Genomic DNA, 26351 nt, shown 5'->3' on the forward strand with positions numbered 1-26351 from the left:
TGACATCCTGTTTTGCGGAAACTGCCAAAATGTTTGGCCTAGAAGTCAGCCTGAAGAAAACGGAGGTCCTCCATCAGCCAGCTCCCCACCATGACTACCAGCCCCCCCACATCTCCATCGGGCACACAAAACTCAAAACGGTCAACCAGTTTACCTATCTCGGATGCACCATTTCATCAGATGCAAGGATCGACAACGAGATAGACAACAGACTCTCCAAGGCAAATAGCGCCTTTGGAAGACTACACAGAAGAGTTGAGTTACTGTTTACTATAATTGTGGTCACATTTGATGCTGAATGTCATGACCACATTGAATTAACCATTCAAAGTTTTTTAAAAAATTGAACTTGCACCAGGGACATCTCAATTAGTACATTGAGGAGCCAGACCAGTTCAATATGGGCCCAAAAAAAAAGCAAAGCAACATTATCAAAAGCTTTTCAATAAGCCAGTAGTTAGACAAAAGAGAAAACAAGGGACAGCAGAGGAACATCAATCTCACCTCACTGTTGATTCCTACCGGACATGCAAGGAGCAGGCAGCAGGAAACAGAACAGCAGCGATATGCCCATGTCAGCGCTCAGGCCTGCCTCAGCGCTCAGGCCTGCCTCAGCGCTCAGGCCTGCCTCAGCGCTCAGGCCTGCCTCAGCGCTCAGGCCTGCCTCAGCGCTCAGGCCTGCCTCAGCGCTCAGGCCTGCCTCAGCGCTCAGGCCTGCCTCAGCGCTCAGGCCTGCCTCAGCGCTCAGGCCTGCCTCAGCGCTCAGGCCTGCCTCAGCGCTCAGGCCTGCCTCAGCGCTCAGGCCTGCCTCAGCGCTCAGGCCTGCCTCAGCGCTCAGGCCTGCCTCAGCGCTCAGGCCTCCAGACAAGCATGAGCAGACAGCAGGAAACTGAAAATATACATTTATGGAGAATTAACATGTTTTTTGGGTATTTTGTTTCAACTATGATGTCAACAACTGAGTGTTTTATTTCTCGGGCGACGCTGGGTATCCTGCTAGTACAGAATAAAACTAAAGTCATCACTATTGTAGATGGGAACACCCAAAAGGTTTTCTGAGACCATTGTGCTTCCACAACTAAATGTGTAGACAATATACTTTTATACTCTAGAATTCCAAGAAACTTGGCCTGCCATGGAAATGGGAACATTTCTATCATTCATGTGGTGTGCAAGTGATCAAAGTGCTCCTACAAAATATTGCCCATTTTATTGCTATTCCATGCCTTCTATATTACAGATATCAGAGCATTACTGATCATGCATCAATTAGGTAATTATGGATTAAATGAGTGTCTCTCTTACATTGTCGACTATGTTTTCACTTCAAATTCTGTTTAAAAATGACAAAGCATGTGGAATATCCCTGGTTAAACATGTACAATAAATGGTGAACAATGCATATATTATGCATTTCTAGACTTGAGGAATGCATTTAGGAAAAAATACCTTGAAAATCCATAAAAAGTCATAACTTAAATTAAATCTAATTAAATTTATTTTCAGTTATTTGCTTTAGACAGAAAAAGGATACCCTGTACTGAACAAAAGATAGGCTGACATCAATGAGAGGTAAATGCTTAGAAGTCGTTGAAAGAGAAATGTTGAGCTCAGCAAAGGTATCAAAAAGGAGGAGGCTGTAAGAAAAAACATGGATCATCAGTCATGCAGCAACATTCAATAACATTGTAAAATATAACATACGATCAAAAGCAGCACAATCCAACCAATTATAATAACCTACATAAAATTAGCAAAGAAAAGCTTGCACTGTTGAAAGTTAAACCTTAAAGTTTCAAAAGAAATCATACAAGGGAAAATCTTCCATTTATATAATTTTCTTTTAAAAATACATAATGTCCCAAAACACAGCTGATTAAACACAATCCCATTTGTGTATAGCACTGTAACATTGCAATAAATCTATTTCATTGATTCTGGTTAAAGTTGACCAGGTCACCAAACTTACTAGTCCTTCTTGGTTCATGTTAATTACATTTTAACATTGACATGAAAGGTTAGAATGACTCTCTGTATAACACCTACTCCTAAAGGTGACAATGTAGCACTCCTTCAGTACTTTAGCTGCTAGTAAAGAAATTCCATGTGTTAAATGTACTTTATACCCATTTTCAAGGATGAAGCTATGAACAAAATAGCAAAGGCATAAAGGACTTAAAAATTAGTCAGAAATAACTTGTAGATTAAAAGCAAGCATAAAGATTGGAACTGACACCAATAAATGTCTTTCACTTGATGGTTTATATCCAAGGTATTAAAATAAATGATTAAAGGAATTGCAGATACATTACTCACGAGTTCCAAAACAACTCTGGACTTTGAGTTTTTGGAATCGAAAACTGAAAATATTTACTTTCTTACTTAAATGGGATAAATGAGTTATCAAGTTACAGCAGACCTATCTGTTTAACATCACTATGGAAATGTTACTAGAACCTATAAATGGAGAATTATTGAGCATATGGGCAAGTGTCAGCATAGGTTTGTGCAAGGAAGCTACGTCATACTTGATCAGCAGTAATGTCTCAGGTGATCACTGTCATGTCAATGTTGTCTATCTCAGAAAGTATCTGATAAAGTTTGACACAATTTTATTAGGAAAAATGTAGAATGCAAAACTGGAAATAGCTAATTGAGTTGGTCTGTAATGGGTTGATGTAATGGGAAGCATACAAAAGGAAAAAAAAGACATTCTCAATTCGGCTGGATGTGCCAAGTTGCATTTCCCAGATACTCATCTTATATAATAAGTAGTTAAATGAAATAATAGATAATTGCACAGCTGATTATAATTACAATAAACTAGGAGGTGCTGGAATTGAGTTGATGGGAGTTGCAATTTGCAAACAAACAAACAAAATTCAATGTGGAAAAATATGGAAACACATGCTGGAATTCCTTAAACATCCAGGAGTAGGAACTGAAAAGGAGCAAAAGGAATTGGATTATTGTATTAGAGTATTGTATTTGGTTTTAGACATCTGAAGAAATGTGTGTACACCTTGGAACCCTACAAGGTTTAAAAAGTCAATAGGATATGCCACAAAACTGAAATTTACTGTGCTTTGATTTTAGATGGTTTAGAACTGAAATAATTGAGAAGGTAAATCCCATAAAAGGATGAACATGGGCTATTTCTTGGGATAACTAATGAAAAGGCACATCATCTTTACATTATGAGTCATATTAAGGAATCACTTTTTCCCTAGCCAATGGGTGGTAGAAACCAGGAACTTGTTCTCTCAGAACAGTATGAGCTTCTTATGAATCTATAATGTTTGTTAAGTAAATCAATTAAGGTAAAAGGTGAAAGGGATGGGCATTGCAGCCAACTAAGGAAAAAGTAAATCTGTATCTCATCTACAATGACCCTCATTTCTCTGGATCGCCCTTTGATTTCAATGGTTTCTAAAATAGGGACTCCACTGAGCTGCAGCAGACACCACTAGTTTGGAGAGCACCCAGGCTTCCTGTTTTAGTTCTCCATTAATATTTCCCTAATGAACCATTCCGACAGATTGATGGTCATTTGTGCCATTTCTGCTCTGCTCCCTCACAATTCATTGTCCTTCACCAAATGTAAAAGTTGCAGACTAATGCAAGAAGATCAGTGCAATTTTCAACACATTCTTACCTAGAATCATCCAGCTGATAATCTGATTGATTAATGGCACTCCATGCTTAAGAGCCAAGCTAGAATGTGTGGTGTTCACAACATATATTGACAGAATAATGATCAGAGTCTGAAATTGGTACAGACATTATATTAGATACAATACAAAATATCACAGTTCTAAAAGATCCAAGTGGTGTTAACATTAAAATTATGTCACCTGGACAATATTGTGCAAAGCCATATCACCGGCTTAATGCAGAAGTGAAACAAACCTGAGATCCTTCAGTACTTTAGCTGCTGGTAAACCAATGCCATGTGCTAAATGCACTTTGCACCCATTTTCAAGGATGAAGCCATGAGCAAAATGGCAAAGGCATAAGGGACTTAGAAAAAGTCAGAAGGAAATGCAGCTACCTCTTTCATGACCTCAAAGAAACCGTTTTAAACTGCAGAAGTTGGAAATATGAAAGAAAAACAGAAAATACTGGAAAATTCCAGCAAGTTGTAAAAAGAGAAACAGTTAGAAGGAAAAAGTGCAGACCTGAAACATTCTCACAATTGCAAACTGGACTTGCTGAGTTTTTTTAAGCATTTTCTGTTGCAGAAGCGTCTTACAGCCAATTAAGTACTTTTATAATTTAGTAAACATGACAACTGATAATTGTCCAGCTATAGTTATTTATGAGTTATAAAAACACTTGTTACAAGCCCAGGGGACCCCAAAACCCAGCAGCAATAGAAATTCACCAAGTCAAATGGTTACTTCAAGAAAAGTTGCTTTAATTTTCTTTAAACATAAAAACAGGATCAAACTTACTTATTACTATTAACTCATCCCCCTTCTAATTCCAAGCACACATGTATGTAATGTGTATATGTTCAGGAAAGTTCTTTGCTTTACCAGTCCAGTCATTTGCTTCTCACTTCTCCAAGTTCACCCGGTATCAGGCAATTCTTATACTGTGCGCAGAATTTAACCAGACTCTGGTGCTTAAAGGTAAATGGTTATCACTCAGGAAGGTTCTTGTTGGTTTCAGAGAGATATTTGTTGCTCATTGGACATACATAAACTGATTTCCTCCATCTACTTCAGTGTCTTGCTGAAGAAACTTGCCCCTTCATGGGTTTCCCAAATGATCTCTTCTTCCAAGTCACCACAGAGTTACCTCTTGTTTTGCTTACTTCAGAAGAAACATTTCAACCAGCCATTTCGTCTTGTAAGGACTACAAGGGTTTTGAACAGGCTGAACTCAAAACTCACAACCTATCTTCAAAATGGGGTTTTCAACAACCCTGCAAGCTTGTCATGTTGCAGCCTCCAAAAGCTACTGCAGAACTGACTTCTCTCCCCTTCAAAGAGAATAATTCTATTTTTTTCCCCTCTCTGATTGTAAAAAGCAGAACCTCTCCCAAGCCTCCAAACCCAATCCTTGAAATATCTTTATCAGCACTTGAGCCCGGACTTCTCCATTTGCACCTGCTTTGGAAATTTTTTTCCAAACCAGTTCAATTGTCTTTTGCAAAGCCACTGGTGCCAGTATATCTAGCTTCAGCAAAGCTCTTGCAATTAAATGAGATGTGAAGTGTAAGTGTCTGTGAAGTGACCTATACGAAACCCCAAAATCTAACTCTTTTAAATACATATTTACATATAATATAACCCATAACACACTAACTTTAATTGTTTAACAATTTGGTACAAACAATAAATTTAATAAATCGACAGTTCAATTCAGAAGTTGTTGTCAGCCAAAATAACTGCCGCTCAGCCTCTCTTTCGTCTCTCTTCTCCACTATGTCATAACACTGATGTCCAGTTCGTCGATGTCCTGGACCCCCTCTCATGAGAGAGTCTGAATCTCTGAATGACAGTTCAAGAACTAAGTGGCGCAATCCGCCGCACACCAAACTCCCAAAAACAAAATGGTGGTATTTCTCATCTAGTTTATTCTAATGATCGTGATGTAGAAATATGCAGTGACCTAATCACCAGTGATAATTTCCCTGGCTCTTCTTGAAACCATCGCCATCTTAGCTTCTGACACCCAGAACAGTACATAGAACCCTGCTTTATCATCTCATCTAATCAAATGTATCTCTGACTGTCAGCACCATCTCACATTGCATCAGAACATAAGCTAGATTTTTTATTTTAAACTCCATTCTCTGGGAGTGTAACCTGAGTCTATAATTTAGAGCGACAGAGTTACAAAAATTGATCATAACCTTCATTTCCATCATTTATCAAAATGAACAAGTGGGAAAGATGTGAAGCACAACTTCCCAAGGGATGGCACATGTAAGGTGGTTGAAGGATATCTTGGGTAAGGAGCATCTTAAGACTCCAACTACCATTGACTTTTTTGGAGACATGCAGAAGCCTGCAGATGTTTGAATCTGGAGCAACAAACAATCTGCTGGAGGAATTTTGTGGGTCAAACAGCATCACTTTGGGAAGCAGCTGTGATGACAGAGGTACAAACGCAGGAGGTCCTATAGTTCTTCTTACACTTCCTCCCTGACCATCATTCAGGGACCTGAACAACTCTTCCCTGTGAGGTAAGATTCACGTTCACCTCCTCCAACCTCATCCAGCGCTCTCATTACAGACTGTTTTGCAGGGCACCTGGGCTCTATCCCTAATGGCCATCTGAACTCCCAGATGCATGCCATTTTAACTCCCATGCTACTTTCATCACTTTTTTTTTAATACAATTCCAGCACGTTAGCCTTTATCTCTACTTTTGCTCCCACAGATGCTGCTCAAACTGCTGACCTCACCCAGCAGACTATTTGTTCCCACTATCTTTGTGTTCTGCCCTGAAACCATATCAAGAAAATTATTGATGCAGAGGTGCATAAAGATACAGAACGTGATCATGAAATTCAAGTTTTTTTTTAACTATTCAGCATCAAGACCAACATCACTGCATATATCTGCCTTTTCCCCCCACACCCTTCAAATCTATTTGTTTGTAGTTTACCTTCCTAGACAAATCAAACCCAAATTAATTGGATTGCTTGGACATGCTACCGGGAACAAATTATGAATGATTTATATGCCATTCTGACCTGCAATTTTTTGAAAGGTCCTGAAAGTATGTTTTGTGTTTTTAAGTGAAAATATTTTTAATTTAATCAATGACTGTTATCTGAGGATCTGAAAAGTATGGGCCATTCTTTCTCTCTACAACAATCTCCTTCCTCAATAATTAAACTGGAATCCTTGGAGTCAAGGAGCAAACTCATAGTGCATCCAGAGTTACTATTCCCATCAAAATTTCCTGTTACTAGTGGAAGTGCATGTTAAATGTGGCAAATGTTCACTGCTGAGGTTAATCCACAAGAGTGGCGATTTGAGTAAGCAACAAGAGACTTGAGAGGTCCTGACAGAAGGAAATTTGTCAAAGCAAGCTTCTACATTTTAAGCACTTCCATGGACTAACAAAAAAAGGGATCTGTTTTGTAGGCAGTAGCTGCTGGCATTCTATATTTTCCAATATTTTCTAATTGTCACGGACAACAATTAAAATTCTTAAAAATAAATCTGCATCCATTTTGCACAGTGAATGAGTATTCAACAATGCATTAATGAAATATGGAGGTGTTTCAGAATATTAGGCATCTGAATATCATTTAATTAGTATTTACCATGCAGCAATGACGAAGTTTATTAAACCTTGTGTCAATCAATGTCGCTAAAAACATAAAATGTACAATCTTGCATAATTATGACATGCAGGTCCATACCTGTGCACCGTAAACACATTTATTCACTGTAGCCTGAACTGTTTGTTGCTTTGCTATCTTGATTGAAGTGAAGATAACAAAAGCACAGATGATGGTGAGGAATCCAGCTCCTGTTCTGTTTCCATAAAGAGGTACCAAATTAAAACATACAAAAGCTGACTACTATCAGCACATTCTGTTTTTATCTGAAGCAAACTTGGTGAACTCCAATAAATCACGAGTCTTTTTAAAATGCATCATATCATACACTAAAGGAAACCATTTGGCCCATGGTACCAAGGTGAGGCGTGCAAAAAGTGATAGTTGAACAATCACAAGTCAAATACGAAAGTCTGCAGTCACCATGATTGAAGGAAAGGCACAATGCTTTTACATCAAGGACACCTTGATGAAGGGCTCAAGGCCGAAACATTTGTTATGTATCTTTATCTTTACTACATTAAGTAAACTGTTTGACCTGCTGAGTTTTTCCAGCATTGTGCTTTTACTTTGAACCATCACAATTCTGTTTTGTTTTTAACCCCATGGCCTGCATTTTTTCTTTTTTTTGCTACATACTCAAATAAAAGTCTAAATCAGCTCCACTTTTAACAAAATACAATGCGAATCTCTGGTGGTCCATTGTGAGTCTAATTTTGCTGATACATGAGACACATGTATAATCTCTTGACTCAACTGTGTTCAATTTCCAAATGAACAATTAAACATTCTCTATTTACAAAGATGGGCAAACTTACACAAGACTAATGTTGGGACTCCTTCCAACAACTGGCATCAATGGAAATAAAGCTAGGACTAAGCAGAAAAAAATCCAGCTCATAGACATAACCTAAGGATAAAACATGAAAAAAGTTAACATAAATATCATTTGGTCCCTAATGCAAATAGAACCCTTTAAATTTGATCATTTCCAGCTTAAGTTAGATATGGTCCATTTATCCCTCTGTTAAAATCAGGTGAATGATAGATGTACAAAATCTCCATAATTTGTGTGAGTTAATGGGATGGGGTCATAGTGGCTACAATCACAATGAATGAAAAAAACATGCCACAGAAACCATCTGGATATACAAAAACTGATATAAAGCAAAAAGCTGCTTTCCTCAGTGAAACATTTTGAACTCAACATAAGAAAAGCTTCAAATAGATTTTTAAAAAATAAATGGATATTATTTTATTATGGCATCAAGAAATCTTGCCTGCTGGAAATAAATCTGAAAATACAAGGGGGTCGGAGCGAGGGGGGTCGGAGCGAGGGGGGTCGGAGCGAGGGGGGTCGGAGCGAGGGGGGTCGGAGCGAGGGGGGTCGGAGCGAGGGGGGTCGGAGCGAGGGGGGTCGGAGCGAGGGGGGTCGGAGCGAGGGGGGTCGGAGCGAGGGGGGTCGGAGCGAGGGGGGTCGGAGCGAGGGGGGTCGGAGCGAGGGGGGTCGGAGCGAGGGGGGTCGGAGCGAGGGGGGTCGGAGCGAGGGGGGTCGGAGCGAGGGGGGTCGGAGCGAGGGGGGTCGGAGCGAGGGGGGTCGGAGCGAGGGGGGTCGGAGCGAGGGGGGTCGGAGCGAGGGGGGTCGGAGCGAGGGGGGTCGGAGCGAGGGGGGTCGGAGCGAGGGGGGTCGGAGCGAGGGGGGTCGGAGCGAGGGGGGTCGGAGCGAGGGGGGTCGGAGCGAGGGGGGTCGGAGCGAGGGGGGTCGGAGCGAGGGGGGTCGGAGCGAGGGGGGTCGGAGCGAGGGGGGTCGGAGCGAGGGGGGTCGGAGCGAGGGGGGTCGGAGCGAGGGGGGTCGGAGCGAGGGGGGTCGGAGACCGGAGGAAGGGCTAACAGAAAAGAGTGAAGTCGATATTGATGCTGTGAGTAGCCTCAATTTGGCAGTACACGCGGCCTTGGGCAGACATGTCAGTGTGGAAATGGGGTGTGAAATTTAAGTAGATGGCCAATATTCAGGAGGAAAATATAAAGGTAATTGAGTATGAATAACTTGAAACATTCATTTATCTTTCTAGGATATTAATTCATCAAGCTTAATTGACAGGAAAATTAGTCATTCATCTCTACTGGCTGGCTTTAGCGTTGAACATGTGCTAAATGTGATATGGCCTAAGTAAGCAAGGAATTTGGGAGTGAACCTCTGCTTGTGGTTACTGATACTGATTTCATGCATGTAATTTGTAATGTGCTCACTATATTTTTGTGGAAACATCTCTCTGCTTTAATTGAGTTAATTTTTTTGTTCCTGTTTATTCTGCTATTTATATGGTATTATTGAGCAAATTAACTTTATCTGATATGAATAAGAATGTAGCTACTGATGCCAATTTAGTGGCTTAATGTAGTGTTGCCAAAAGGAACACTGATATACAAAAGCCTCTCAAGTCAGATATTTTCATACAATTTTACAGTCACATAAACCCAAGGGCTTTCACCGTTCCTTGAAAGCAAGCACTAATGTCTTGCAATTCACCAAAATGTTGGACTCTTTAATTGAAAGAAAAAAAATTAAGCATGGTCTATTTAAAATCTGGCAGATTTAGTATCCTACAAATTTTAAGTTTAATGCTTCAACCTTTTGTTCCAGAACTCCCTAATACCAAGAAAAATAAATCTCTGCTCAATGCCAATGCCTACCAACTTCAATCAAGATAGCATACATAACATCAAAATGCAATTTATTTTGAAAGCGGTTAGGGAAAAAAAATTGATAAATATCTCAATTGCAAGTGATGTTGTGGTCGCCTTCAAAATGCACATTCACAGAATATAAAAGGTCAGTACAGTACCACCTTATTGTGATGAAACAGCTTGGATAGTAGTGGCCAGCCAGCAAACGCAACCAGACCAAATGTTAGGACTTCCCGGTAGAAGAAACTTGCAATCTAGAACAAAATTAATATCCTGTCATTAGGTATGGCTGTAGAAAATTTGAAATCAAGAGAGCTATCAAAGCGTAGCCATAGAAGTGCAAATTTGTATCAGTGCCACAAAGCAATGGTTCGACAATACAGGTAGAGCTTGTTCTACAACGGGGTTCAGTTCCAGAACTTGCATTGCAATTTGAAAATGTGTGGGGAAAAAAACGTGAGATTTGCAGAAATAACATGAGATTTTGCCCAATAAAAGCAAGATTTCGCTGAAAAACGTGAGAACGGAACTATTGTAACTTTGAAATATTCTACGTCAGGACATCATAAGTAGCCTTCTGTAGTTGTTGCTCATAGGTACTAATTCCATGTTTGTTGCTTTCAACAGTACACCTGATGTAATGATGAAGGTAGTCCTCGGGACACCTTTTTGATATTTTCACACAGGCAGTTTAAAATCTGCCTTCATTACCTTGATTTGTTTAAAGGAAGTTGAAGCAGGGTTTAGAACACACTCTGCAAAGATACTATGTATCTTTATCTTTGCTACATAAAATACAGTTTGACGCGCTGAGTTTCTCCAGCATTGTGTTTTTATTTCAACTATGGTGTCTGCAGACTTTCATGTTTTACTTCATGACAGACTTGCAGAGTTGCAAGAACCATCACAAAGAAATTATTTGTGGACTTCATGAAAGTAGGGTCATATATTGCTTTCCTCAAGAAAGGATTTCAATTATAGCACAAATGCAAAACTATCAACTCTTATAAGACATAGGAGCAGAAGTAGGCTTTTCAGCCCATCGAGTATAATCTGCCAAATGTGAGGTGAACTAAAATCAGTTTCAACTTCAAACAAAATATTCATTATACAAATATTGGCCAGATCAGTCATCCTTTCCTGAAATGAGCTACATATGGCTTCAGCTCCACCAAGGTTTTCAGCTACCTACTCAGTTCATGGGTAATTAAGGATGGACAATAAATGTTGTTGGCTAATTAACTGCATTCCATTGATTAGAATGGAAGTGTATTGAGATTGGCTCTCCATTGATAAACACAATCTTCATATGTTTTCTTTGGGAAGCAGTGATATTTCATTATTCTCTTTTATCAAAAGATAGGGGTATTGCAAGTCATAAAACATCCAAGTTGGTCAAATTAAGGTCAGATCAGTGCTAAAGGGCCACCTCAATGTAGTAGACAATATTTATTGTTCAATTGACAACAGTAAAAATGCATGTCTGAAATTCAGATGTTAACATTCATATAACAATTAGTATTTCATATAATAACCCTCATTTTTTAGCTGGTGGCCAGCCATTATAATTCCAAACCCAACAAATGAAACCACACTGCAAGGTCCCTCAAACAATTTTTTCATGAACTTATTAAGGGAGCATTGGAGAAGATACTGGATGCAAGTGCTTGCTTTCCTTGAAAATGCAAAGGCTTAAGCTAGGTCATTAATGTTGTGTACTAATTATTGGGGGGGGGGTTTAGTTTATTTAGTCTGCCGATGTAGAACTGTAATTTTTATTATCTTGCGTTTAATCTTTTTACTGTAACTTTCTATTTTATTCATGTTATAAAATTTTAAATAAAGTTTAAAAAAAAAGAAAATGTAAAGGCTTATCTTAACACAAATTAGGAATTCCACATTTCACCATTCAAAATTATTCTTAAAATTTTCAAAGTGTGATATCTCCAACAAATCAGAATGCCCTTGCTTTGAATTAAATATCACATTAAAAAGCAAGGCCAGCATGGTTGGCATAGCATTTAGCACAACACCCTTACAGCGCCAGTGATCGGGATCAGGGTTCAAATCCCAGGCTGTCCGTCAGGCATTGGTACATTCTCCCCATGTCTTCATGGGTTTTTCCCTGGGGTCTCTGGTTTCCTGCCACCACTTGAAACATTCTGGGGGCTTGTAGGTTAATTGGGTGTAATTGGACAGCATGGGCTCATGAGCCAAAATGGCTCAATGTCTAAATTTTTTTAAAAATAATTTAAATTTAAAATTTAGATACTGGAAAGGAACCTGAACCCAGATCGTTCTAAGCAAATGCTGTAATTAAAATTATTTTTGGGGACAGTAAGAATTCAAGTTAAAGGTCAACATCTTATTATTTTCCATTAATCTTCTTTCAATTGAGTTAACTGTAGTTAGTTTTGGCAGGGTGCAGGATGTTCAGAACACTGAGATTTCCCCATCTTGAAATACACTGCCCTACACCATCATCATACAAATCTCAGACTAATGTCTTTAAATCACACATTGTACTTTCTGTGAATTTCTTTGACAAAGCCATAAAGTACATTGCAAAAAGCTGCTGAAGGAATTCAGCTGGTCCGGAAGCATGTATGGGAGGAAGATGTGTTTGTTGACAATTTGGGTCAAGACCCTTTATCAGGACTGAGAGGAGATGGAAGATAGAATAAAAAAAGAGAGGGGAAGTGATGAGATAGATGCACCAAGGAATGAGGGATGACAAGCAGAAGAAGTGGTATTGGGAGATAGACAGGAGGGTGAAAGATAAAAGTAGATAAAGAGAGAAAAAAAGGGGCAAATGGAGCCAGGGAAGGGGGAAGAGAAAGGTGGTGAGACAGAAGCTGGAGGGTTACAAGCAGGGCCAAATACTTATCAGACTCTGCAATTGCAGTCTTAAAGCTCCTTTCACACTGCCGCTTCCGTGTGGGTTAACCAGCTAACTTACCAGGTCCGTTCCCAGTAATCATGTAGTGTGACACATCCCAACCTGGCAGGGTGAGTTAAATTCAACCAGCCTCTGATATTTAGTGGGGTCAAGTGTCAGAGCCTGGCCAAGTTAATCGCCTTCTGGTGGTGTGAAAGCACAAGCTGCTCTTATGTTGTCACTGCTGGAGGCAGGACTACACCCCCACCACTCCTTAAAATGCCAGGTTGCCAATTAACCAGGTAAATCATGGTGCAGTGGGAAAGACTTCGAGTGCAGCAGGCCTGGTAAGTTTACCTGCTCCCTAAGAGGGTTGGCAGTGTGAAAGGGGCTTGTCCATCTATCACTCTCCAGCATTTGTCTCCACCTGCACCCTCCCTTGCTCCAATAGCTCTCTTTTCCTTTTCTGCTTTCACCTGCCACCCACCTACCTCAGTCTCAAAACACCCTTTCCTCTATCACCTTGATCCTTCTGTTCATCATCCCTCAAGCCCCCCTTGGACAATGCATCAGTGTCTGCCTCACCCTCTCTCTGAGTTCCTCCAGCAGTTTGTATTTTGCACTAGCTTCCAGCATCTGCAGTCTCTTATAACACCAGATGACAAATGTTGATTCATCAACTCTGTATCTATGAAAATATCCATTTGCTCAAGTTACACTTCTAACTTTGAAAGTGAAAGCTAAAAGATGCAAAATAATTCCGATTTCTTACCACAGTTTCAATCCCCAGAATAAAAAGCAGTAAATAGCCAATGGATTTTGTGAGAGAATGTGTTGAAAATTCATTGATTACACTTTGAATGACTCGAAACCTGTTAAACAATAAGACGAAAATTATTTGTGATAAGTCTGAATCATAAGTTTAAATTTCAAAAAAATGAAATAATATTGTTTAAAGATAAAAATGATAGTATATATACTTCATGCCTATACAGGGAAGGCATGGTCGCGTACTTACCTGCATCAGTTTTTTTTTAATAGATCTCGTATGTGCTTATTATCAGATTCCAGTTGAGTCTTCTGATGTTTCCAAGACGGCATTAATTACCCCTCAGCACATTTGAGTTTTTGCAAATGCCATTCAGTCTGTGGAATGCAGCTCAGACACTCCAGCGGTTTATGGACCACATACTCACCGGCTTTGATTTTGCATTTACTTATATCAATGATATTCTTGTTGTGAGCGTGGATGAAGAGGAGCACAAGCGTCACCTTATCTCATTGTTTCAGAGGCTTGATGATTGTGATCAATCCCAGTAAATGTGTTTTTGATGTTGCTGATCTTATATTTTTGGGTCATGGAGTTATTTTTCCCAATGAATTGAAACTACGAGAAATTTGAGTTTCCTACACCCATTGTGTTTGGCCAGTTGAGACGTTTTTTAGGGATGATTTCTATCGCCATTTCCTGCCGAATGCCACAGCATCTTTATTACTGCTTACTGAACAACTGAAAGGATCTAACAAGTCCATTTTCAAAAGAGCATCAACTTTGGGGAATGATGCCATTCATGCTTTTAACTATGCAAAGACTAAGCTTGCGAATCCTACGATGTTTGTATTTCAAAAGCACAATGCCTTGCTCTCTCTTACCACAGATACATGAGCAATGTTAGAATAATGAGTCGTGGGCAATTGGAACCTCTTGCATTTTTTCAGCCAAGCTGTCACCAATTCAGGTCGAGAACTCTTAGCTACTTATCTCACAGCAAATCATTTCTGCTTTTTGTTGGACGGTCATCCTTTCACCATTTATACAGACAACCAGCCTCTTACTCATACCGCAAGAACAAGCACACATTTCTACTCGCCAAGAGAAATTCAGCTCTGGGACTTCATCTTCCAATTTTCATCAGACAAATGGCACATCTGAGAGAAGGTGAATGCTGTGGCCAATGCCCTATCCAGGCACGAGATTGAGGCCTTACATATGTCTACTACCATTGATTTCACCACAATGGCTCATGCACAGCGCATCAATCCTAATTTCATCTGATATCACTGGATCAATTCTGGTCCCCATCTTCAAGAAGTGACCCTGGATGAGATACATCAGGTGAAAAGTTGATCTGCGATTTTTCCACAGGAAAACTAAGGCCTTTTGTGATGGCAACAGTGAGATGGGATATTTTTGAGTCTCTTCATAATCTCTATCATCCTAGTCAAATTGATTACAGAACAGTTCACCTGGCCTCACGTTTAACTGGATGTTGGCTTTTGATCAAGGACCAAGCTTTGGATTTCCATCACACGTACCTGGACTTGGTACGCATTCTTCTGCCATCTCAGGGAAATAGTTATCTGCTTATGTGGGAGGACTGGACAACCAGATGGCAGGTCATTCCTGATACTAACATCTTTGCAGAGACAATCACATGGGCTATTGTGGATCATTGGATTCCATCTTTCGGTACTCCAGGCACTATTACAACAGATCAAGGGTCTCAGTTTGATTCAGCATTGTTCCTAGCACTCACTTATCTTTTGGGTTCCTCTGTGGCTTACCATCCACTGGCCAACGACCTCGCTGAGCATTTCCATTGCCAAATTAAAACAACAGGTGGTGATGCATCTACGTGGAGCGAACATTTGCCCATGGTTCGCCTTGGCATGCATACTGCAATAAATGCTGATCTTGGATGTTCAGTGGCAGAGCTAGTATATGGAACATTGACCTTGCCAGGTGAGTTTGTGAATCCAAGTCCAGACAAAACACTCTATGATCCGGCTACTTGTGTTGTTCATCTTCAGGAAAACATAAGATTACTCAGACTTATTGCTGCGTGACAAGTGACCCTTGCAGTGTATGTGCCGGATGATTTACTAGGTTGTACTCATGAGTTTCTTTGGCATGATGCTGTTCACAAAACACTTCAGCCCATTTACTATGGTCCTTTTGAGATCTTACAATGCCACCCGAAGACTTTTGTGATAGACAGGAATGGAAAAACTGACACTGTTTCCATCAACAGGATGAAGCCGGCGTATATTGATGGTCCAGGTTCTGCATCGGGGCAGAGTCAGAGGACCAGTCGCACCCGTACCAGTTGGAACATACACCGCCTCCCTTGCTGTTTGAGGTTGGGCCGGACTGTCAGTCCTCCAGATTGTTACGTAGTGGGACACATCCATTCAGTCGCTTCCTTGCATGGCTCGGAAGCTGGAGGGGACTGTCACCGTTGCATACTAACCTGCATCAGGAGCAATGCCAGTCTCACTGATGATGTATCCGAGGCAATGCACAGAGGTAATAGCGTGCATATAGCTTCATACATGGGTTGGATCTTGGAAGCAGGAGAGGAGAATGAGAGCATCAGGATCATCCATGTGGCAGAGATCCAATGAAAAGGTCAGAAGGGTTTGGCCAGGTGGTGTTTGTAGAGATGAAAAAGCCAGAGGAGTGTCTGAAGTGAATAAAGAGAGTCGACTCCATTTTGTACTGAAAGAAACGAGTTAGTGAATTCTTTAATTGTGTGAAAACTTTGTAAATCAGTGCTGCTACAGCCCTTCAACGCTTCCTCCACTATATTGACGACTATATCAGGGCTGCCTCATACACCCATGATGGGCTCGTCCACTTTTTGCACTCTGCTGCCAACTACCACCCCGATCCCAAATTCACGGTCCATCTCCGACAACAACACTCCCCTTTCTGGATCTCTGTCTCCCTCTCGGGTGACCAGCATTCCACAGACAGATTTTACAAACCCACTGTGATAGTACAGATCTATCACCAATGTACATAGTGTATATAGTTACTGTATCTAGACTGTGCTTACAGCGATTGGCTGAGAGCAAAGCCACGCCTATCATCTGGGCCTTAAAGGGTTGTGTCCCTAGCCAGGTCGGATCATTCCGGACTGGTCGGCCACCTGTGAAGAGCTCCTGTCTTTTGCTAATAAAAGCCTTGGTTTGGATCAACAAGTCTTTTATTCTTTCGACGAGCTCTACACCCACTTTCTCCCACAAAAAAAATTTGGATCAATGAGAATTTCAGATAATTAGAGTTGTAATGTACGTATAAAGAAACTTGCTGTTCAAAACAGCAGCATAAAATACTTTACCATTCATCCACAAATGTATCAATGTGCCAAGATAGTAAACCAGGTCCAATAAAAAAAATTGAAAACTTTTACATGTCTGTATGCATCCTTCAACACAATTCTTTGCACTTGTCCACTGTAATGAAGTATCACAAATTTGACAACAGGATCTAAATTATTTACCACTTACTCCTTTATTACTGCATACCACACTGTGACTGGAAGCAAGCAATAAATATAATAGGTCCATGGACAGCTCTGAATCAGCAGAAATAATGTTATCATTACACCAGCTCCGATGAATATCACAGGAAGGTGATTGCCAGTCGACAGCTGTGAAATACATGGAATACAGCACAATTTTACATTAGAGCCTGCAAAGTCTCTGAAGTTGCACAATCCAGAGCAGAAAAAGCAATCAGGGAAGCATTTGCACTGACTAAATGTATATAATTTTGCTCTCTGATGCATATGGAAACAAGACTGGAGTCCATTTTTTTTAACAATCCATTAATACTTTTCACTTACCTTGTCCAGTTTGGAGATTGGTCTGGCTAATCTTGTGTGGAATTTGATAATCAACACAAAAGCATAGGATATCCAGCCCAAAAATCCAAGAACTACACTAATCCCTAAGAAGACACGATCATAGGTATGATAATAAGAGAGTCCTTCCAGACCAAGTTTTATCAGAAACTTGCAAAGCTTGATCTGCAATAGAAAATAATATTATGAATGAAAACTCTTTCAATGTTAAAGAAAATTGTCAAAAGCCGAAACTATCAATATGGATAAGAATCCGTTTCACTTCCAAAATATTGCCAGATTATCACTGAAATTATTCCTTCCATTATGTTAACTTTATTTCCAAGACATTTTAGGACATTTAAAGGAAATTTTGTGGAAAAAGGATACTGAGATACATCAGCTCTGATCTAATTCAAAGGCAGTGCAGACTCGAGGGCCTATTTCAACAAATTCCCTGAGTACATAAGCTTAAATATGTGGGAAGAATACCAAAAAATAGTATAAATGGGTAGTTGATGGTCAGATTGGACTTGTTGGGTCAATGAACTAATTTCATGCTATAGTCCTCTTGACTTCATGACGTAATTATTTGAGATACTGGCAGAATAATGTATAAGTATTCTCATTACAAAACTCTTGACTCACTTACTTTATTCAGTCTCATTTTTTTTTCAACTGAAATAAACGATGAGAAAATCCTCCCAGAGCAAAGCAGAACTTCATGCTTCATTGTTTATCTGATAAGTAACAGAATACAGAGGCACCACCATTTCTTTGTGCCTGTTATATTGAATATATTTTTTCTAAAATGTGTAATGATCTAAACTGCATAATAGTATCATTATATAGATTTTGGCACATACAGTGGAAGCTGTGTACTCTTGGAGGCCACTACACAAAGAGTAACAAACATGTTTTTTGTCAGGTGGATAGAACTGTGATGAACAAGGGAATACCAAGTTGTTTCCATTTGCCATACTATGTTCTGTTTGGCTTGTCTGTACAGGTACACAATCCCTGATCCGGACATCTAAAGTCCAGAAAGCTCCAAAAACCAGCATTTTTTTTCCTGGTGCTGGTACAGCGGTGGGGGGGGGGGGCGACTCGGGTGGTAGAGGGGGAGGAGAGAGAGAGACAGAAACACGACTCGGGTGGTAGAGGGGGAGGAGAGAGAGAGACAGAAACACAACTCGGGTGGGTGAGGGGGGAGGAGAGAGAGACGGCAGCGTGACTCAGGTGGGCAAGGGGGCAGAGAGACGGCAGCACAACTCGGGCGGGCGGTGGGGAGGAGAGAGATGGCAGCGTGACTCGGGTGGGTGGGGGGGGAAGAGGACGCCAGTACGACTTGGATGGGCAAAGGGGAGAGAGACACCAGCCCGACTGGAAGGGGGTGGATACGGCAGCACAATTCGGGTGGGCTTAAATCTGGGGCAGCTGGCTTTTGTTCTGAAATCCAGAAAAATCCAAAATTCAGAGCACCCTGTCCCACAAGAGTTCCAGATAAAGGATTGTGTACCTGTAGATGTTTTGCCAAAATACTTAATTTGTTAGAACGATCAAAGAGACCCTCCCCATGCTGAAGTTTTTTTTTTGCACACAGCAATAATGGAGCTAATCCTCTCGCTGAAAAACCTCCAATCCACTGATCTATAGCCCAAGTTGAATAAGAGTCAGAAAAGTAGGGAATTTATTAGGTCCTTCATTGTCAAGGTGCATCCATGGGACTCAAAAGAAACAAAAAGAACCCAGAAGAAACAAAGTCATGTTGAGTGAGCAGCATCTTAGCATTGGCCAGAAAAGAATTAAATCAGCAATGCTTCAATCAAGCAGAAGACCTATTAGCAGATCAATGCATATTTTAATGTACATTGACAGCAGGAGTTGGTCCCTTGGCCTTTTTATTAAACCATTTCCCTTTCACAGCAATTTCAATTTCACTTGCACAAATCTTATTTTTTCAGAGGATACAAGTGGAACCTTACTGGTAAATCATTGAAGCTTCACATCTTCATCCCAGTCTACCTATTTAGTCGATGACTACATTCCATGCACTAACTTCACTTGTCAAATGCCTCATTAAGAGTATAATGGCACAAAATTGAGAAAGATAGATAAGTCAGTCAGTAAATTACAGATACACCTCTCAATTTCAAACAAAAATTTTTTTGAATCCTATTTAGTCCACACAGAAACTACAGGTATTACAAGGAGGCCAAATGTGTTAAATTATGAAGGTAGGAAACATATTAATCAAACTGAGATGCTCAGAATAATCAATAAGGCATAAATTTAAAAATTAGTGTTAAATGACTGCAGGGTGTCAGGGAGCACATTTTGAAAGACTGTGAAATTCCTTGGGTGGAGTGAGGATGGGTCACTTCAAAACAATAATCTATTAACCCTCTTCTGAATGAGATAAGCAATGAAGGTGAGCCAATTTAACTGACCAACAACAATCTAATTAAATTAAGTAACAGATTCAAGAGGTTGTGAAGCATCCTCCTATTCTTCCATTCCAGTGATTGATTTAAAGTGATAACTGCCACAGTAATTAACTGGGAATTTCTTCACAAGACCAATTTGCGACAAGCCACAGTGATCAGGTCTCAAGTCTTTGACACGGAGTCTGGCCTTGTGGCTAAGAAAGGAATGGAGAAGAGGTGAGCTGTAGTGTAAGGGATTCCATGGGGGTGGGGGAACAGATTAAAAAGTTCTGTAGAAGGGATTGAGAATCCCAGACGGTATGTTGTCTCCCTGGTGCTAGGAACCGAGTTATCGCAGGTAAAGTTCACAGTATTCTCAGGAGGGTGAGCAGCCAGATCTTGTGGTCCATGTAGGGACCAATGATGTGCGTAAGAATGGTGATGAGGTCCTGCAAACAGAGTTCAGGGAATTGGACACTAAGTTGAAAGACAGGACCTCTAAAGTTGTGATCTCAGGATGGCTACAAGGATAATGCAGCTTTACATGTGGCGAAAGAGATGGTGCAGGAGGAAGGGCTTTAGGTATATGGGTCACTGGGCTCTTTCAGGGAAGCTGGGACCTGTTCTGACAGGACAGTTTGAATCTGAACTGGAGGGGACTAATATCCTTGTGGGAAGGTTTGCTAGTGCTGCTACGGAGGGCTTAAACTAGATTTGCAGGGGGATGGGAACTAGGATGTCAGAGCAGAGTGCATACAATGTCAGAAATCAAAGAGTTGTACATGCTGGAAATTTTCTCAGATGCATCTTTTTTAATGCAAGTAGTATTATCGAAAAAGCAGGCAAGTTTAGAGAATGGATTGGCATGTGCAATTATGACATTTGGCCATTAGTTAGATTTGGTTGCAGGAGGAGCAGGACTGGCAACTCAATGTTATGGGCTTCCATTGTTTCAGAAACAATAAAGCAGTGAGGGTGGGGAGGGGTGTGGTGGGGAGAGGAGGGGGATTGCTCATCAGGGAAAATATCCCTGAGCAGTGCTCTAACATCAGACCAGAGGGCTCGTCTACTGAGGGTATATGTGTCGAGCTGAGGAACTGGAAAGGTATGACCTCATTCATGGGGCTGTATTATAAGTAATAAGTTATTATTAATAGTCAGCGAGAATTGGAGGAACAAATCAGTAGAGAGATAGCAAACAGCTGCAGGAAACAAAGTTGTGAGAGTTGGGGATTTTAAGTTTCCACATATTGACTGGGACTCCCATATTGTAAAAGGGCTTTGTCGTGTGTTTAGGAAAGTTTCCTCAATCAAGAAAGAGGTACTAACTAGCGAGAGTTCTATTAGGGAATGAGACAGGATATGTGAAAGATGTGTGTGCAGGGAATATTTTGGGTCCAGTGATCAAAATCCCATTAGTTTCAAATTAATTATGGAGAAGGATAGGTCTGTTCCTCGGGTTAAGATTCTAAAATGGAGAAAGACAAATTTTGAGGAAATGAGAAAGCATCTAGAATATGTGGATTGGGGTGTTGATTTCTGGCAACAATGTGCGAGGTAAGTGGAGACCTTCAAAGGTGAAATTTTGAGAGTACAGAGTTTGCATGCTCCTGTCAGCATTAAAGACAAAGTTAAAAGCCATGGGAAACTGGTTTTCAAGGGATATTGAAGATCTGATTCAGAAGAGAGAAGTGCATAGCAGGTACAGGCAACACAGAGCAAATGGGGTAATTGAGTTTTTTTTTAAAATGCAAGAAAAAACAATGTGAAGGAAAATCCTACGGGTTTATATAGGTATATTAAGAGCAAAAGACAAAATTGGTCCGCTTGAAGATCAGAGTGGTCAGCTATGTATTCACTAAGGAAACTTGTACAGTGCCTAAGAAACTAAGAAAAACCAGCAGTGAGGTCATGGGACCTATACAGATTAAAGTAGAAGTGCTTGCTGTCTTAAACCAAATAAGGGTGGCCAGACAAGCTATTCCCACAGATCTTGAGGCAGGATGATGTAGAAATTGCAAGGGCTCTGGCATAAATACTTAGAATTGGAGAGTAGCTCAAGTTGTTCTGTTGTTTAAAAAAGGCCCCAAAAGTAATCCTGGAAACTGCAGGCTGGTGAGCCTGATACCAGTAGTAGATAAGTTATTAGAAGGGGTTCTAAGAAATAAGATGTAGAAGTATCTGGATAGTCAGACACTAATTAAGGATAATCAACATGGTAGGTTGTATTTAACCTAGGATTTTCAAGGAGGTTACAAGGCATATTGATGAAAGAAAGGCTGTGGATGTTGACTACATGGACTTTAGTCACACTTTTGATAAGGTCCTACATGGGAAGTTAGTCAGGAAGGCTCAGATACTTGGTATTCATGGTGAGGAAGTAAACTGGATTCAACATTGGCTAGATGGGAGAAGCCAGAGAATGGTAGTGGAGGCCTGTGACTCAGAATCAGTGCTGGGACCATTGTTATTTGTCACCTATATCAATAATGTGGATGATAATGTGGTAAATTGGATCAGCAAGTTTGCAGACGACACTAAGATTGGAGGTGTTGTGGACACTGAGGAAGAGTTTCAAAGCTTACAGAAGGATCTGGACCAGCTGGAAAAATTAGCTGAAAAATGGCAGATGTGATTTATGCAGACAAGTGTGAGGTGTTGCATTTTGGAAGGACAAACCAAGTAAGGACATACACATTAAATGGTAAGGCATAATGTGGTAGAACAGAGGGATCTGGGAATACAAATACATAATTATCTGAAAGTGGAATCACAGGTAGATGGGATTGTAAATGGAGCCTTTGGCATAATGGCCTTCATTGATAAAAGTATTGAGTATAAGAGTTGGAATGTTATGGTAAAGTTGTTTAAGACATTGGTGGGGCCCAATTTGGAGGATTATGTGCAGTTTTGGACACCTAACAACAGGAAAGATATCAATAAGATTGAAAGAGTGCAGAGAAGATTAACTAGCGGGTTGCCGGGACTTCAGGAACTGAATTACAGAGAAAGGTTAAACAGATTGGCACTTTATTCCCTGGAGCATAGAGGAATAATGGGAGATTTGACAGAGGTACAGTATTTAAAAATTATGAGGGGTATAGACAGAGTAAATGTGGGTTGGTTTTTTTTCCACTGAGGGTAGGGGAGATATAAACCAGAGGTCATGGATTAAGGGTGAAAGGGGAAAAGTTTAAGCGGAACATTTGGGGAAAATTCTTCACTCAGAGAGTGGTGCAAATGGAGAACAAGCTTCCAACTGAAGTGGTGATTGCAGGTTCAATTTTCATATTTAATAAGAATTTGGAAAGGTACATGGATTAGAGGGGTATGGAGGGCTATGGACTGGGTGCAGGTCAATGGGACTAGGCAGAATAATTGTTTGGCATAGACTAGAAGGGCTGAAAGGCCTGTTTCTGTGTTCTATGGTTCTCTGTTTCTTTATTGAAGCTGTTCTATCATGAAACAAGGCCAAAGTTTTGGGTCAATTATTGATCAATTGATACTCCATCCAATTCTGGTTATTGCATTTGGTGTTCACTGTATGGTCTCTACAATGAAAAAGCGGAACATAAACTGAGTGACTGTTTTGTAGAAAATCTTGGTTCAGTGTACAGTCTGGCCCTGAGCTATCACTTTAGTTTTATATTTCAGTCCCACTGTGACTGACTGCTTTGTCTTTGGCCTCTTGCTCTGTTCCAGCCTAAGGTAAGCTCAAGAAATAGCAAATCATCTTCTAACTGGACATATTACAGCTCTCGGGATTCAATTTGGGTTTGCATCAGAGGCGGCCAATCTGGTGAAAGATCATCAACTTGGAACATCAACTCTGCTTTCTCTGTCCACATAAGCATTGTTTTGCATCTCACAGTTCCATCTTGTTAAAATCTTTCTCTCTGTCGTCTTTCATTTTTTTTTTCTATTTACAAATACTCTCCAGACAGATCAGGCAAGGTAATCTATCAGCCTTCCCACCACCATAGATGCTGTCCAACTTGTAATTTTCTACATTTGGTTTGTCAGTTTCCAATCTCATTCCTCTCAAATGAATAAAACAATTAAGTAGAAATACAGCAGGATGCTTATCCAACTGTTTTTCTTGAAAAATAAAGTTAAAAGATTAATACATTTAGGTTTTTGAAGTTCTGTGACATATTAATCAACAATAAACAATATTTTAAGATCATGAATTGAATATGGACGTTTTTTTGTTTATTTAGTTAAGTGTCTTCCAGTAAAGAGGACAAAACTGGCTAATTTTTTATATTAAATGATATTCTATTGTCCCTTGCTTAAATTGTTCACCACGTGAATTTAATTCCATAATGTGAATAATTACATTTTCAACAGAATACTTACTGCTTTTTCATATTGATGGTGCTGCATATATAATCTCACTGTTCGAAGCATATCCTGCACTTTAGAAAGAGGAAGGGATCTATTTAAAAAAAAATTCATTATTGGAAACACTGAATTTTCAATGAATTTGCCTTTCACAGATGCAAATCCCTGTAACATACTTCATTCTCTGGCTACTGACTTGATCCTGCTCTCTAACAAATGTGAAGCTCAACCAGACTACAGCAATCATTCACCCAAAAGTGACCTTCCAACCACATGAAGGGAAATTTTACAGTGATCTGTGAATTGTGGAATCACCAGCATTCACCCAATCATGAAGAATACTTATTTCCATTTTACAAAAGCAGCCAACTCTGCCTCTACCTCAGCCGATCTGCTACTGAGGATCATTGCAAAACGTTATTACCTGCATGTCTATTCAGTCCAAGAGCCATTTACCCCTGACGTAAATTGGCTCTCAACACAGAAAAAACTTTAAAATTACCATCTTGTTTTTCAAATCCCTCCCAATCCTCACTCTCTTGTACCACATCTGCGAACTCTCAAGCTCTACAATCTTCCAATTTTAATCATTCCCACATAGTCATGTGAATGTCTGACTGCCAAATGTATTAAAATCTGGGATTGTGCTTTCTCAACCTTCCCAACTCTTTCTTCATTCAAGATGCTCTTCACTAATTAAAAATGATTGGAAGATGAAACCAAGTGTAGTGTATCTAATTTTGGTAATGACACTAAATTGAGTGGAAAGACAAATTGTGGAGAGGATGTAGAGAGACTGCAGAGAAATAAATATACATAGGTTAAGTGACTGGGGAGATCTGGCAGATGGAGTACAATGTTGGTAAGTACAAGGTATTTGGAAAAAAGATCAGACTGTTGCTTAAATAATGAAAGATTGCATCATGATGTTTTGCAGTGAGCTTGTGCATAAATCAGAAAAGGTTCATTTGTAGGGACAACAGGTTATCAAGAAGGCAAACAGAATGATGGCCTTCATTGCTCAAGTAATTAAAGAGCAAAGAGGTCCTGATGCAACTGTACAGCGTTATTAGTGAGTCTGCATCTGTTTATACATACGAGCTTTAAAGGCAGTACAGAGGAGGGAGGTTCTCCAGGTTAATTCCAGAGATGAGATTAGCTTTAGACTGTACTATACAAATTCAGAAGTATGAGAGGGGATCTTACATAAAATTATGAAAGGAATAGATATAGGCTGAAAAGCTGTTTCAACTGGTAAGTGAGATTAGGAAATAGCCTTCAGATTCAAGGGAGTGGGTTTAGAACAAAAATGAGGAGGAACTGCTTTACCCAGGGAGTGGGGTATCTGTGGAAGCATTGGGGGTAACATAATTGAATATATTTAAAACACAGATGGACAGATTTTTGAAAAGTAGGGAAATAAGGAGTTACGGTAAAAAGGCAGGTATGGTGGAGCCAAATCCATAGCAATTTCAATCATGATCTTATTAAAAGGTGGAACAGGCTCAACAGACCAAATGGCTATTCCTTCTCCGAGTTCTTATGTTCTCTTTTTATCTCCTCAGCTATTTTAAATGAACCACATAATATTTATATTTTTAAAAATTTCCTCTTGTAGTTTCCATCATCTACCATTCAATTCCACTGGCAAAAGACTAAGCCCATGCCTGCACCACCCAATTCAAAATTATTTATTTCTTACAATATAACTTGTTTTTTAATTGAAGCTTTACTCAATCACACCATCAGACTTAGTAGTTCATGTGTGAGGAAGTCGAGTTGAGTTTATTGTTATCAGATTGCAAAAGTAAAACCCAACAAAATAGTGATCTCTGGTCCTCAGTGCTAAACACACTGACACTCATCCAGACATAACACACATACAGTCAATACATATGGAGGACAAATATTCATAGATATAAATAATATTGTTTCCTGAATATGAGAGTCTCAGATGGTGAGTAAGAGCAGTTTTTCCATTGGTCGTTCAGCATTCTCACTACCCGTGGGAAAAAGCTGTTCTACAGCCTGTTGGTGTTGGCTCTGATCCTCCTGTATCTCTTTCCCAACGGAAGCAGCTG

General features: G+C 40.0%; 1 protein-coding gene and 1 long non-coding RNA gene across 12 annotated transcripts in view; one reads left to right on the top strand and one right to left on the bottom strand.

Annotated features, from left to right (window-relative positions):
* The window catches only part of LOC138749460 (uncharacterized), a 31153-nt gene extending 20723 nt beyond the window's left edge, over positions 1-10430 (top strand). Inside the window, exon 5 of one of the 2 annotated variants that reach the window (XR_011348672.1) lies at positions 9951-10430. This is a non-coding gene — a long non-coding RNA (uncharacterized lncRNA). Of the gene's footprint in view, positions 1-1240; positions 1262-9950 lie in introns of those variants that run through there. The other variant, XR_011348677.1, reaches the window with a different exon arrangement.
* Positions 1-26351, bottom strand: part of pign (phosphatidylinositol glycan anchor biosynthesis, class N) — a 136251-nt gene that overhangs the window by 28975 nt on the left and 80925 nt on the right. For all 10 annotated transcript variants that reach the window (XM_069910757.1, XM_069910780.1, XM_069910764.1 and 7 more), the window contains exons 13-21: positions 24286-24364; positions 17504-17686; positions 17166-17308; positions 13645-13744; positions 10156-10248; positions 8125-8216; positions 7388-7502; positions 3656-3764; positions 1535-1637 (exon numbers count right to left, since the gene is read on the bottom strand). In XM_069910757.1, coding sequence (XP_069766858.1) covers positions 1535-1637; positions 3656-3764; positions 7388-7502; positions 8125-8216; positions 10156-10248; positions 13645-13744; positions 17166-17308; positions 17504-17686; positions 24286-24364 — 1017 coding nt within the window. The remainder of the gene's footprint in view (positions 1-1534; positions 1638-3655; positions 3765-7387; positions 7503-8124; positions 8217-10155; positions 10249-13644; positions 13745-17165; positions 17309-17503; positions 17687-24285; positions 24365-26351) is intronic.

This window comes from Narcine bancroftii, chromosome 1, assembly GCF_036971445.1.
Source record: "Narcine bancroftii isolate sNarBan1 chromosome 1, sNarBan1.hap1, whole genome shotgun sequence".
NCBI classification, from domain to species: Eukaryota; Metazoa; Chordata; class Chondrichthyes; order Torpediniformes; family Narcinidae; genus Narcine; species Narcine bancroftii.